At 34.7% G+C, this 15,943-nt stretch overlaps 1 protein-coding gene and 1 non-coding gene across 2 annotated transcripts; one reads left to right on the forward strand and one right to left on the reverse strand.

The window, feature by feature from the left end:
• Positions 1-6,938: 6,938 nt before the first annotated feature.
• LOC147278623 (growth-regulating factor 1-like) lies at positions 6,939-10,357 on the forward strand. Its single transcript, XM_086251352.1, has 4 exons — positions 6,939-7,507; positions 8,316-8,543; positions 8,878-9,253; positions 9,535-10,357. Exons 1-4 carry the CDS (start codon positions 7,114-7,116, stop codon positions 10,298-10,300), a joined length of 1,764 nt encoding a protein of 587 aa, XP_086107478.1. The 5' UTR covers positions 6,939-7,113; the 3' UTR covers positions 10,301-10,357.
• Positions 10,358-13,570: 3,213 nt separating this feature from the next.
• On the reverse strand, positions 13,571-13,659 carry LOC147278624 (small nucleolar RNA snoR8a). Its single transcript, XR_015123695.1, has one exon. It is a non-coding gene; the product is annotated as a small nucleolar RNA snoR8a (small nucleolar RNA).
• Between the last annotated feature and the right edge of the window lie 2,284 nt (positions 13,660-15,943).

Consider the following 15,943-nt stretch of genomic DNA (forward strand, 5'->3'; position numbering starts at 1 on the left):
CACGTGTCATAATTTTAAGAAATTAATAATATTATATTATTATATTACATAGTAGTACTATTACGTACAATAATTTTTTTGTATTAGAAAAGTCTAAGTGTGGGCTAAATCGGGGAGGGAGGGGGGGGGGGGAGAAAGGCCCGTTAAAGATGTAGTACGAAGGTGACGTATATGGGGACAAGGGTGGGCCCCAGCCCATGGCTGTCGGCAAAGAGGAGGCGAACTTGATCTGATCCATTGAAGGCTTGAAGCCCAACAACACCCAATAGCCGATGCCACATTCATTTTTTGGTACGGTGGTGGGGGCGACTGGTGAGCCACCACTTGTCATTCACATGGTTAAGTGTGTAAAACTGGGGAGCCATGTGGCCGGCCCACGTGGCACTTTAATCTCCACACCCCCCTCTCGACACGTCAACATCATACTAATCACCTCTGACCTCCCTTTCTCTCTCTAAAAGAAAAATATGTACAGGAGAGAGAAAGGGTGAGGTAGTGAGGTGGGTGCACTGTGGTTTTCGAGATATGATACGATGAGGATTATGTTTTGTTTGCATTTTTTTTGTGGTTTTGTTTTAACAAAGTCATTAGTTTTAAGTTTTAACTATTAAATTTTTTGCATAAATTTAATTTAGACACATAATTATATATGACATTTTAACAGGATCCACAAAATTTAAAATATTTCATATATATACCCAATTTACTATCTAAATTGAAAAATAGACTTTCGTTCATTGATTTGTTGAGATATCAGTTAAATGTCAGCTTAACTTTTGCTGGCCATCTCAGCAAACTTTTCCCGCCAAATGAATGACATGGTGACACTTGTCCACCTAACCCTTGACACGGGCCCACAAACTCATCATCTCTTTTTTGCTCGTTAAACACAAGTGAGGGATTTAAATTCGAATTTGAGGGAAAATGTGATGTTTTTGAGAGACTAAATGGTTAGAAAAGCGTTCGATGAGCGGGAAAGAGGTGATGAGTGTGTGGGCCCGTGTCAAGTGGACATGTGTCGCTCATTTGGTGGGAAAGGTATGCTGAATTGGAGCCACGTTGCCAATTAATCCCCATCAACAAAAGTCAAGCTGATATTTAACTGATCTCTCAACAAATCGATGGACGGAAGTTCATTTTTCAATTTAGATAATAAATCAGGTGTATATTTGAAATATTTTAAAGTTCGTGGATTCCGTTGAAATGACATATATAGTTATGTGTCTAAATTGAATTTATGCCTAAATTTTTTTCAATAATTTTTTATTTTAAGTACTAAAATTAAATAATATTTTAAATTATGTATTAATTGAAAAGTTAAATAATATAATAAAGTAAAAGGTATTAGAATGTACAAATATTACATCACATGTCACTGTAATAAAAAAATAATAATATTACATCACAAATATTACATTAATTTATATTATATTGTATTAAAAAAATTAAAAAAATAATCTAGTCATAACTTAACTGTAACTGTCTTGGTAAATTAAAAGAGATAACTTACATTACTTCACTATACTATGTATTATTTTGAGTAAAAGTATTGTTTTGACTTCTATTTATACTATATTGTAGTATAATTTCTCAAAAAAAAATTCAATGAAGTCACAACTTAACTGTGACTGTCTCACAACTTAGATGTGACTATCGTTCAGTCACAACTAAATTTGAAGTTGTGAGTGTTGTACAGTCACAACTAAATGTGAAGTTTGAGACTACATTAGCAAATTTTCAAGATAATATAAAAGCTTTAAAGACAATTTTGTCAAAACCTTATAAATTTTAATTAACACTCATTATATGTAAGTCAAAAGACAAAAATGTCAAATAGAAAAGGCTCAAATCAAAGGGGCCAACATATTTGTGACCTAATCTAAAAAACTACATTTAAATTTGGTAGTTCAATTGAAATATTATATAGTTTTCATGCTCAAGGAATAAAATTTCAGATTTCGAGGAAATTTCGATGGAAATTTCAACGGAAATTTTAAAGATTTTTAAATTTCGACAAAAATTAGACGAAAACGACGGAAATTGTTATCAAAATAGAGAAATTTTGAATGAAACTTTACCATATGTTTATTTAACATATTATCTACTAAATTGATAAAAAAACATTGAAGAAACCAAATTATATAGTAGGTTTCATGTGATATAAAATGAATATAATGCGCACTAGAGACAAATATTGTTAAATAAAATTAGTATAATAAATAAATGAAATTAGTATATTATTTATACTCTATAATCTATACTAAATCCTATATATTTTATAATTTATACTTTATATTATTTAGGATATGATATATGATATTAGGGTTTAGGCCATTTAGGATATTTTTAAGTATTTTTTATATATAAATATATTAGAGTTTACTGGTTTATGGTTTAAAAACAACTAATGAAACTCCAAAACGGCCGAACGAAACTCCAAACCATTTTTTTTCTTTACAATTGCCCAAACTCCAATAAACTCTAAATCTTTTAATTTTTGTCTCTTTTTTTTTTCTTTTTTTAATTTTTTTGTTTCTTTCCTTCATTTTTCCTTTTCTTTCCTTTCTTTTCCTCCATTAGTCTCCACTCTCCAGTGCAATTACTATCTCATGGTGTTATTAGAATTTTTGTATTGCAAATGAATCAAGGAAATATCCACTACTCCATGTGTATTTGCTGGTAGTAACTAGTTAAGGCATATTCTTTAAAAAAAACCCACTAGTAAAGGCATACTCATGAGTCATGAATCATAATCTCCACTCTCCACTCTCCACTCTCCACTCTCGGGTTCTTTTTTATTTTTCGTCTTGTTCATCAGTTCATCCCCTATTTCTCTCTCTCTCTCTCTCTCTCTCTCTCTGCATCTCCATCATCACTAACCCACCCCCACCCTCACCCTCACCCTCACCCTCACCCACACATCTTTCTCCCTCATCTCCCCCCTGTCGCCCCCTGCTGCCGCCCCCTCCTCCTCCTCCCAAACCATCTTTTTCTCCCTCGATCTCCCTGCTGCCAAAACCATATTTTTCTCCCAAAACCCAGCCTTCTCTCCAAAATCCCAGCCTTCCAAAACCCAAATCCAGCCTCTCTTGCTCCCTCGATCTCACCGGCCGAAAATTTCGCCGAAATTTCAAGGATTTCGCCAAAATTTCGATAATTTCAACGAAATTATCTTAAAAAATTAAAAAATAAGGGTTTCGATTTCAACGCTCCAGAAAATCGAAATTTTCGGCGAAAATTTCGAAATTTAACACCTTGTTCATGCTATATTAAAAAATTATTAAAATTTGATATTTAATCTTAATTTTTTATAAAAATAAAGTATAGTAATCTTTTTTTTTTTTTTCTTCTAACATAGTTTACAAAAATGGTGACATAAAGTATAAATCAATCATGGCGCCTGGTTAAGAGAAATTAAATACATGTCAAATAATGATTGACTTGGAAGAAAAACAATAGTCATTATTGATAGTTTTTTTGTTTTTTTGGCCAAGATAGTTTTTTTATTTAATTAAATACAATTGTTAAGAATGAAAATTCATATACCGTAGGGCCCGTAGGGGTGTCTCTAGTCTCTACAGTCCAGTAGGCAGTAGTAGAGAATAATTGTCCTCCAACTTGTTTTAATACCTTCAATTTTGACAGGGATGCATCAAGCATGCCTCTCCAAAACCATCGTTTTCCTTATATTGCTTTTTTGTTAATTTTGTCCATTTTCAAGTATTGATTTTCTCTACTCCTAATTGCTCAAATTCATGTGATACTGGCATACTGCAGGCTATATATAGCTAGTTACCTTTTTCTGCCATGAAATAGCGAGCTAGCTTTAAATTGCATTTAAATTTGAAAGTTGAAGCTTTAGCTAACTGCAGATTAGTAAAGGACTAAAGGGCCAAGCCACTTCATAAATGTCAAAGCCTCAAAAAGAAATTGCATTGTTACTTTTTGTTTTTTTTTTTTCTAGAAAAAATTGCATTGATACAAAGTACTTTAACCTGTTTAATTTTTAAAATTTGATTTAAATGAACAAAATTAAAGTTTATTTCATCATTTAATTATCATCAAAGTCATTTTAATTTCATCGGTAAATAAGTGCACTTTTATATACACAATTATTTTCTATATAGTTTATTTTTACTCAGCACAAAAAAATAGTGATGAACATTATTATCATAATAAATGAGTGACGTGAATAACAAAAAAGTGTATAACAAAAAAGTGATAGACACAGTGTTAGTAAAAATGAATCCATTAAACAATTTGGAATGAACAAACAACTACCACCGCAAACAATAAAGCAAGCTTTTTCCCATGCAACCACATTGAAGTAATGGGAACGAACAACCCTGCAAATGTAATCAATTAATTTATGTCAATGCCTAACAAGACAAGGTCCTTTTGTTCCCTCATAACCACAAAAAAATAAAGAACAGATGCTTTCGAAATTTTCATTGCCATTTGGATATGAATGATATTAATGCGAATCTCATATAGTTGGGGGATTCCTAAATAAATTGGAATCTTAAATTGCTCCTGTACTACTAATTTATGTACAGTGAGAGGCCTTCATTGGACAGCTGCTAGGGTTGCGACACGTGTACTTGCGTACATGAAGCTTGTTCTTGTCTATTGTACAGTACATATAATTTGTATGTATATATTGGAATCAGATTAGTTTCTTGCTATAATTATATTTATATAATCATATAGTAGTTGAGATTGATTAATGTAATAAATAATTGGCAGTTGCAGTACAAGTGGTAGATGCAGTTTTTCATATAGATTTATTTTTGGTCAAGGAAAAGCATATTCAAGCATGTGCATAGTGCACACCCACGAGAGAATAATATTTTAGAAGCCAAGTTGAAGAAACAGGATTTGCCCAACAGCCCAAGTGGTTATGTATAAGAAAAGAATCACTTGCTCTGCAGTCTACATAAAAAAGAAATATTGATCATGTGCTCATGGAATTTCACCATAATATAATTACTCTCTTCATATATATATATATTGACACGTAATGCTTATCATTCCATGTATATAAAGTTATAAACATACAAATCTCTTTCATTTTAATTATTTTTTTGTTGGCTATTGTGGAATGGGTCGTTGCAATCATGGATTTCCTTACCAAGGTTTTCTCTTTGACCACTATCTGCTAAAGTTTGAGTTTGAAGATTAGCAACCACTTAATTATAAAAGATTATAAGTAAAGTAATCAGAGAATGAATATAGAACATGACGGAACATTATTTAATTATTGGGAAATCAATTTTTCCAAGGCAAAAGGAATGCTAAATTTCAATGTGTTTGATAATGTTGGAAAGGTTTTTCAATTACCTTTATTCATTATATATATGTATATATAAAGATCTGTAACATGATTGATACTTTCAATTGTAGTAGAGGCAATCCGGCCATAAAAAATTGTAATTAATGCTTTCTCATGGGAAAGGAAAATGAAATCCAAGTTGGGTGGAGGGTTTCACTTTTTTCTTTTTATGGCATCATTTATCAAATATGAAAATAAAATTATTTTTTCATTCTCAAACCTCTAACTAATATGCTAATCAAACAGGGACTAAGAGTAACTTGAGCTAGGAATTCTTCTTAGGTATAGTGGATAAATGACATACAATCACATTTGATCCATAATATAAATTTATACCTCATAATTGTATGCCTTACGACAATTGTATAACATAATTTTCTCTAAAACAATGATTCTTATAATATTTTATTATTAAACAATTTGACAACGTAATAAAAATATATTGATTCTTAACTGATATAATAGAAATTCACGTCTGCAAAAAGAATATTACAGGTGAAACCATATATCGATATATTAGTTGGGTTTTTGGTTTTGTTTGCTTAGTGATATTAGAGAGAGTAGGTATAACGAGGGTGCGAGAGTATGAAAGATGAAGTACTAATATTATTGAGGTCAGAATATTAGTGGCGTCCGTATCACGTGGCAAATGCATCTTTGTTAATGCAGCCACCACTTGCTTGTTTGGCCTTCTTAACTTCATGAGGGACAAGCCCTCAAACTGCTAGCGGCCTTTGCAAGGCAAACCAAACCAAACCCACTCTTTAACTACACAACTCTCTTTTCAATGTTTTCATAATATTTTTTATTTTTATTTTTTCTAGTAGATATTAAAAAAACAAAAAGGATAGTGTATTAATGTATTATAATAGCATGTCCGAGATATATATACACAAGTATTTAGTATAACTGTATAAGGGAATAATACCATGAGATCATAATTCCATGAGATTTTTCTGTCATTTATTACATACTTCACCGACTAAAAGGCAGCATCTCTTCTATCTTTGGACTTTGAAGACTTGAAGTATGAGGCCATAGATGTACATATACTTTTCACAATCGGTCAAAATCTTATTGAACCTTAACTGATAAAGGCACATGTGTACCAAATAATTATGGTAATAATGTAAAGACACCTTATATTTATTTTTCTTGGAGTTAAGTGTGACACTAAACTATAAAGCTACAAACTTCTGCAACTTTTTGGAAGTACTGGAGTTGGTGTTTTTTCTAGAGCTATAAACCCTTTGCAACCTCCACATTTAATTGTCACATTAAGAAGTAGTAAATATTATTTGTTTGCTTAAAGTAGAAAGTGAAGAGAAGACACATTTTACAAGAAAGTGATAACTGAATTAGTGAGTTATGTAGAGATATGAAGAGATATGAGTCAAATGAGGTAGATGAAGAATTATTAATTATTTGAATCCCAATACGGTACTTGTCCTTGTGGAGACTGGAGATGCCAAGCATATATCTAGTTATGACGAAAGCCTCCTTGCTACATCCTTCCTTCCTCTCAGTACAAACCTTGCGCATCTCTCTCTCTCTCCAATTATTTTATCTTTTACTCAAAAATATCAACTTGCTAAACCAAACCAGTCTGGTTTGAGTCTCAGCTTAGAGCTTAACCAGCATCATCAGCTAGACAGCTACTCAGTCACAACCCCTTAAAATGCCTCAAAGCCTCTGTCTTTTGGGCAGTGACCCAATGCTGCATCTCTTAAGCACAGTGGTTTGAGACTTTGAGTTGTGTAGGTTCAGTGGGATTTTTCTACATGGATTTTGGGTTGGTGGGTCTGGATGGGTTGGGAGGTTCAGACACTACAGGTTTTGCTTCTCTTGCTAATTCAGATCAGGAGACAAAGCAGAGGTGGTACGGATCATCTGGGTTAATCAAGAAGCAGGAGAGATCTGCAGGCACTGCTGATCAGGAGGAGGATTGGAGGGGCTCAAAACTGGCCAAGACTGATGATTTTTCAGCATCCAATAAGGCAATGCTGCTTCACCAGAGAAACAGTTTGCTGAGGTCTAATTGCAGCACTCACTACTTCTCTGATGGGCAGCAACAGCAACAACTACTGAGCTTCTCTAATTCTCCCAAAACAGAAGCTCAAAATGCCACACTGCCTTACTTTCAACAAGCTTCATCTGCTTACAATAGAAATACAGGTACATACTAATCAGTTTAAAGTTGAGTTCTTTTAAGGGGTATGAAGCATGGAGCTTTGGTTAAAATGTTGGGACTTGGGAGTGAATGTGGGCACTTGCATGGAGATTTGCTTCATCAGGAGGTTGGTTTTGGCTTTTGGCAAATGCTTGCTTATGGGTATGGGAAAGATGAGACTTTATGTCCAAAAGAGGGGTTGTTATTAACTTATTGCCTTATTGGTTATTTTTGGTTTAATTTCCTAGTACCTGTGGAGGGTCTTTTCATGTAAATCTATGAATGGTCTTGGTTTTGAGTCTTGTCAAGCAATAAAAAAAGTTAAAATCTTCTCTCCCTCAAAATCTTTGTCTGCCTGTTTTAGGGGGGATGGGTTTGGTAATATTTCGACACTGTGGATTAGTGGGCACAAAAGAAGAAAAATCCATGAAGCCAGGATTAATGGAGGAGAAATAAGAGCAAGCAAAGACCTGTTCTTTGATTGGCTCTGATTCCTCTTTCTCTCCTTTTTCTTTTTTCCTTTCTCTCCTCTTTTACCTTATCTTCAAGCAAAAACAAGAAATCCATGATTGATGTATAGCCTCCATAAATGTTGCAGTCAAGGTATAATTTTTTGGGTATCTTGCCAACTCCCTTTTTACACTTCTTTATCTTCTAGGCTGAGAAATAATCTTTTTACTTTTTTTTTTGGTTGGTCACAACTCATAAGTCAGAACATCTTTATTAGTTAGTCATGAAATGGTTTCTTAGATTTTTGTTTATTTTTTTGCTTTTCTTTCTGGTCTTCTTAGTTCTTACCCAGTTCTGATTCAGGCCACAATACTGGGAGCTTCAATGGTGCTACCATGCATTGGACTATAGCAGGCGCCAGAGGACCATTTACTCCATCGCAATGGATGGAGCTAGAACACCAGGCTTTGATCTACAAATACATTACAGCAAATGTGCCTATACCCTCTAATCTGCTCATCCCAATAAGGAAGGCCCTTGATTCTGCTGGGTTTTCTTCCTTTTCAAGTGGACTTCTGAGGCCCAATACATGTAAGTTGTTCTCTGCTCCCTAAGAAAAATAGAAATGTATTTTTGTTTATTCTCCACATTCATGCCTATCTTCCATTTAGATGTATAGAGTAAAATGTTTTATTTTCTGTATAGCACTATAACTTAATGTTCCTAATTAGTACTAATCCAACTGCCACATGTTATTCTGTAAGTAAGCAAAATGTTTGTGCTTGGCACAGAACATAACTTACTTCACAAGTAAAATTTCTGCATCCAAACCAAGATTGCGTTTTTTCTTCTTTAGGTGGTTAAAATTTAGGATGTCTTTCTTGCTGTATAAGTTTTTCAATTTTGTGGGGTTGCATATGTGCAGTGGGATGGGGTTCTATCCATTTGGGATTCGCCAACAACACCGATCCTGAGCCAGGAAGGTGTCGTCGGACAGATGGGAAGAAATGGCGGTGCTGGAGAGATGCCGTTCCTGACCAAAAGTATTGTGAGCGGCACATGAACAGAGGCCGCCATCGTTCAAGAAAGCCTGTGGAAGGCCAAACTGGCCACTCCGTCGCTGCAACCACCACCACCACCACCTCAAAGCAGCTTATGTCTGTGGCTTCCTCATCACCAACACCCTCGGTGTCCATTCCCGGTGGCGGATCCAGAAGCCTCACCATTGCCAGCCAACAGCTCAAGAGCTTGCAGCAGCCTTCAGCTGCATCTAATTCTTCTGCAGCCACTCAGATGAGCAGGTGAACAAGATTAGACTGACTCCATGGTCCTCAATTTCCTACCCTTTTTAGCCTCTAAAATTGGCTTTGTGGAGTGGTACCACATTCATTACTTTTACTGTCTCTTTCCTTGTATAGAAAAAGAAAGAATCATAGAATCTTTTATATCATCTTAGCAGGGCTGATGGCGACTCCGTGACTGGTCTCTTATTACTAGAATCTACTTGATGTATAGGTGGTCCTAATTGAATTTTCTTGGCACTGAAATTTTATTTTTTGTTACATGTTGATTTATCTTGTAGGATGTTCATGAACAAAGAGAATGCAGGTGAGAGAATGCAACATACACCTGGGCTCTCCATGTTGTCTAAAGAAAACCCATTTTTGATTCACAAACAGCAAATGGGATATGAAGAAACCTCAAGAACAGAGTTTGGGCTAGTCTCCTCTGACTCCCTCCTCAACCCTTCACAGAAAAGTTCTAACCATTCACAACATTCCCTTCGCCACTTCATTGATGATTGGCCCAAAAACCAATCTGATATGCAAAATTCTGACAGGACTCAGTTATCAATTTCAATCCCCATGGCCACCTCAGACTTCATACCATCAACTTCCTCTACCAACAATGAGAAACTCACTCTCTCACCACTCCGGCTTTCGGGTGAACTCGACCCTGTACCAATGGGGTTGGGAGTAGGCCACATCCTCCATGAGCCAAACATTAAACAGGCCAATTGGATTCCAATCACTTGGGAGAGTTCTACTTCACTTGGTGGTCCTCTGGGAGAGGTTTTGCACCATAGTACTAACAACAATGCAGCAGAGTGCAAGAGCTCATCAGTGCTTAACCTCATGACTGAGGGGTGGGACAATAATAGTCCTTGTTCATTAGGGTCATCTCCAACTGGAGTCCTACAGAAGACTGCATTTGGGTCTCTCTCAAATAGCAGTGCAGGGAGTAGCCCCCGAGCAGAGAATAATAATAAGAGCCATGAAGGGGCTAGCCTTTGCAATGACCTACTTGGTTCCACTATGTTGGACTCTTCCTCCTTGCCTGCCTTGTAACCATTTGACCCACCAACTAAGAAGCCTTTAGGTGAATGAAGAAGAATGAGTTTTTTTTTTTTTTTTTTCAATTTTTATTTGTACTGCCAAGCATAATAGTAACAGTTAATTTGGGAGTTTTTATTAGTATATTATTTGTTTTTTTTCTTTGGTCATATAGTATAGTATATTATCTGTTTATTTTCTCAAACTCTGTTTCTTTGTGGTTGTTTGAACCCTCAGCCAATGTGAAATGAGGTGTGGTCCAGTCGATTCATAATTTGGGCTGGCCGGGCCAAGTCATGGGCCTTGACGGCCCAGGAATGGCATAAACCAATTTGAATAAAAATCATGCCAGACTTCCATAGGCACGTACCCGAGAGGACAGACCTTGGAGATTTTGAGATCTTTTTCGGCCAAGAACCTGAGTCATACTTCACCTTATCATAAACCCTTATGCTATGCATGGATGACCAATCTAACCATGGTGAAGTATGATAGGCTTGTATTGTATTTTCAAGTTTCAAGGGAAATCGATGGCTTACAACAGAAAAAAGTAGATAATTAATAAAAACAATAAAAAGAAATTGGAAACCAGTCAAACCACTGTAAACTTCATAATGTAATTAGTGATAAACAGAAAAGTTTTTTTAACTATAGCATGATTAATGGTTATATTATCCCTTACATTCAGATTGCAGCCGAATGTAAATTTGAACAATCATTCATAGAAGTGCAAGGAGTCTTTTGAGGAGGCACAAAACAGAGACAATGAAGGAGAAATTATTATGTGTAATCCTAACACTAGTATATGTCACATGATATTAAGTTTGCACTCAATAACTTTTCCAAGTTGCACCCTAACCCAATCACCTATTTATTTTTTTTAACTAAAACAATCACTTTTTAATTAGAAATATCAATTGCATTAAAATTAAACAAAGAGTACACTATCATTCAGAACAATAGAGATAAATAACAAAAAAGAGTGGTCATCAAAACACAAAAGAATTGAACAATTTCCAAGCATACTTGAACACACTATAATGGGAATTGGTACATTAAACGGTTGGCTTTATATTTACATTGCAACAACGAGCCAATGTCCATTCACTTTGCTTGTATTTTCAAGCCACAAGGACGACTTACAAACCTTTTGTTTCGTCCAAATAAATAAAAAATAAAAAATAAAACGAGCACTTCTGATAATCTTCTTTTCCATTGTATGCAACTATGCACGAACAATTTCTGGATTACTCGAATATAATTAAGTTCAGAAACAAAGAAAATAATTTATTAAGGAGTAAATGAAACTATCTTCCATTCTGGGTAGCAAACTATCTTTTCATTTACAATTTGAGAGTACTGAATTTTCCATACATGGCACTACAAAATTTTCAATGGCTCTTCACATGCTAATTGGGAACCAAGATCTTAACCTTTTGATCAATTCTCTACAGTATACTGAACCAGAACCTTTTCGAAAACAAACACCAATACAAAAGAAAATACAACCTATTACAATGTAGCCTTCATTCTTGTGTGGCACAAGAGAGCCTTGCGAAGGAAGAGCCAATTCTTAAGTGGCCCTCACATTTTTTTCCTTTCAATCTAAAGTGAAGACACAAAATATTCTAGTTACAGGGGGGTAGAAAGTTTTCAAAGTCCAACGTATTCAAGATATAAGATTCATTCCACAAATCTAATGCTATATAGAACGGGACCAAACCTTTAAACTATTTTATTGATCACAACTCTGTACATTCAATTTACTACATTTAAGTGCCCAGGGGAGAGATTTCATAAGAAAAATGTTTTCTGATAAAAAGTGTTTGTTTCGCATTTTATTACTGGATAAACCAAATTCATACAGTTATAAACTCTTTCATTTATGAATGGCTCCTACCAATTCAACCTTCATTACAATAGCACAGTGAACAGGGCACATATTAACAATTCACTACAAATTGCCAAAATGCAATGAAGAAACTTCAGCATAGACACAGATTATTCCAATTTATTGAAACTGATTACCAAGACAAACAAGAGATAACCACAAAGCAATCCGGGTAAGCATAATAGTTGAAATACTGGCATATTACATTAAAGCAGATGGGGAGGTGTGCGTAACCCTAAGCTCTGGATTTGTTTATGCCGTCAATTAGGGCTTTAAACACCACCAAGGTTACTTTAAGGAGTTTGCTAAGCACAAAGCACAATTGTAAATGCTCCATGTATAAAAGACAACTCCTATAAATCGTTTATATCCCAACTATTTAGCTCTATTTTTGGTTAACAGAATTTAGATGAAGCTGCTGAAGATTGTCAATGCCAACATTTGATAGACAACAAGATTTAAGACTAGATTTTCATGGTTTACTCAATTTGAGTAGCATTTACAAAACTAGTTTTGCATTTTCACAATGTGTACTAGAGTTACACTTTAAAGTCATTTGAACATAATAAAAGCCATAAAGTGAAGAGATCAAATTTGCTCACTACCCTTAATGGGTGGTGAGCATTACCACCTTACAATATTAATACCATGCGTCTAAGATGACTATGGCATAAAAAGAGTATGGTGGTGATACTCATCACCATTGAAAGGTGATGATCAAATTTGTTCTCATAAAATATATGAATGGATGAAGGGATCTTTTGTTTGAATGAGGAGGGAACTTAAATATGAAAGCAAAGAGCCCTCCCTCGTGTTAAGGTCCAATGTGAGACAAGAAGGCTCTAGGCTAACATCACAGCAACGACAGATCTATACAAATAGACTTGTTCATACCATGTATTTGGTCTAAGGCCATTTTTCCCACATAAGAATATAAAAAATGATATTTCTCTTTCTTCCTTCATAAAGAAGGCTCTCCCACACTACCAAAAGGGTCTTCATCTACCTTTACGTTTACAAATTACAATGCTATCTATGTAAGAGTAAACTTCTTATATAGTGAAAATATAAAACTATAATTCATGGACATAACCCAAATTGGATAAACCATGTGAGTTATTTGTTTTGATTTTACACAATTAATTTCGTCGTTGACCAAAAATTAACAAAAGGTCATTCAGCACTTTGAAGTAATTTCAAGAATCAAACATACATCTATGGAAGCTGAAGCCAAAACAGTTATTATCATTAAGCAAACAAAGCATCAAACAACATGAAGCATAATCCTTCAATCATAAGTCTCTAAATTCTAAAAAAAATATCAGATAAAATCAAGATATTTCAACAAATAAAAGGAAATCAAAATTAAAATGATTGAAATAGGTGGGTGTTTGTGTTGCTCATATTCTATGGGTGTAAAGGTGTCTGTCATGCCATGGCTATAGCATTCAGAACGAGGAATTTTTATAATCATCGCAACAAACCCATATCACATTCCACACTACACATTCACACTATACACACAAATATCAATGGAATCAACAAAAACAGATTGAAGGATTTGAAAACATATTTGACAGTGTTTGCAGTGATTTGGAGGCTGTGTTACTCAGAGCCTACGCTTTTGAGCACTGAAACAATGAAACAACTCCAAAGCAGTTTGCTCACGGCTAAGAGGAAACTGAGTGCCGCATTGGTTGCTCACTGCTTCCATAACTTTATAGAGAGAGGTAGAGGTAACCCTAGCCCTAGGAATGTGGTGAAAATGTTGTTGCGCCTTTTCCTATTTCAAACGACTTGTCGTATTCATTCACGTATTGGGTTGGGCCAACTTAAAAGCTTGGAAGTTGGACTAAAATTGAAGATGGAAGCCTGGTTTCTGTTGAAAAATTGGGCCCAAAACATAACAAGATTTTATAGCTTCAACTTCAAACAAAAAAAAAATTTGAATTTTGTTTAATATTATTTTCCATTAAGCTCTCTTTTATATTTGAAGTTAAAGAATAGATCAATGTTCAACAATATTAAAAAAGGAAAGATAATCTTGGTTTTGATTGTTAAGATTGTGTGATTCAAACCCAATTTAAAGTATTTTCAACATAGCCTGGTTCCAAACAATAATTTATTGCGTGATTGTAATCATTATGTAGTGTGACTAATTTATTAAAATTATAATGTGTATAGTTATTAATATATAAAATTATAAACTCTAAATTTATAAACTTACCATCCATTTATAATACAAGAATTAAGCAAACACTATGTGACGGTGTTTTGGTCACATACAATAATTTTTTGTTACAAACACATGCAAAACCTACCCTAATATGTAATAGAGTATACATTACCCTATCCATAATTAATAACTCAGCATATATATCAAATTAAGAATCTTTTTGTTTCGACACAAAATTTACTTGTCCACGTGGAGGCTCAAGCGTCTAGTCAAAACACGCATTGCCGTGTGTGAGGCGAGGTTACTGACCTTATGCAGGGATGCGGGTGTGCCACTAATCGGCATGCAATAGCCGATCAGAAAAAAGATAATATTTAATGCGAAAAATAAAAATGAAATTAAATGCGCCAAATTAAAAATTTAACTTTTAATAACGATTGTGCGATATGAAATGAACGGGAAAAACCTATTTTAGGTTATTTTCTTGCCTAGATCGACTAGGACTTTGAAAATAAAAAACAAAAAATGTAAATAAAGAGCAACATGAATTTAAAAGAGAGCTTAATGGAAAATACTATTAAAATAAATTCAAAGAACAAGATGATATTCTTGGAAAACAAAAAATACAAAAAAATTGTATAAGCATAAGAAAATTTAACTAAAAAGGACCTTGAAAGACTTTCAAATGAAAATAAAGAGAACTTTGAGAAATAGAAGCCACTAGGCTGATTTGGAAGCAAAAAATTTGCCAGGAGATTCACATTGTTGTGAGTTTTTGGAGTTTGTGTGTGTTGGAGATGGGCCCTTTCAAAATTGCTTGTAGCTCCCTTTTATAGTGATCTAATTCATTTGCTTTCAAGTTTTGTAGTCACGTATGTAGCTTAGAATGACTTGCTTTTTGGAGTAGGTAGACAGCTGTAAATAAGCTACTTGAGTGGTGGACAAACAGTAGATGAGTTGAGAATAAGATAAAAATGATGAGTTACTCGTATTGAGCCGGAGTTTGGATTAATTAATACTTGATGATCGACCCTCCTCCTATCTTGCTGACATTCCACAGCAAGCTCTTTTTGAATTTCAAAAAATATTCAGCCATGAGGCCCATGACCCATTTTGGGTGGGGTATAAACAATTTTATATTTTAATTTTTGCCTTACTAGAACTAGAAGCCATTAGCCATCAAATCCGAGTTTGTTATATGTAGCTAACCCGTAGGCTATGAGCTATATATAAACTTGGTGGCAACTTTTCTACGTTTCTAATGACGCAAACTGAAAAGCATCCCGCGATCTTTTTCCCATTGAATATTTGTGCTGCTGTACATGCCTCCAATTCAATTAGTTTGCAACTAATTAGAGCTACGTACCTAACAGAAATTAACAAAACTTAGCTACCTATTTAAAGGACACATTACCATTTGCATTTCCACCAGTACATACTACAAAGCACACCGACAATTTATACACCATGCACCGGAGAGGATCAAGTGACGGTGAGATGACTTCACGGCGGTCCTCTCGGGTAATTAATGTACCCTTCTCATGGGAGAAGCAACCTGGGATGTCTAAGGTTGCACCAGCACATGATCATA

This window comes from Dryas octopetala, chromosome 7, assembly GCF_963921425.1.
Source record: "Dryas octopetala chromosome 7, drDryOcto1.1, whole genome shotgun sequence".
Classification (NCBI taxonomy): domain Eukaryota; kingdom Viridiplantae; phylum Streptophyta; class Magnoliopsida; order Rosales; family Rosaceae; genus Dryas; species Dryas octopetala.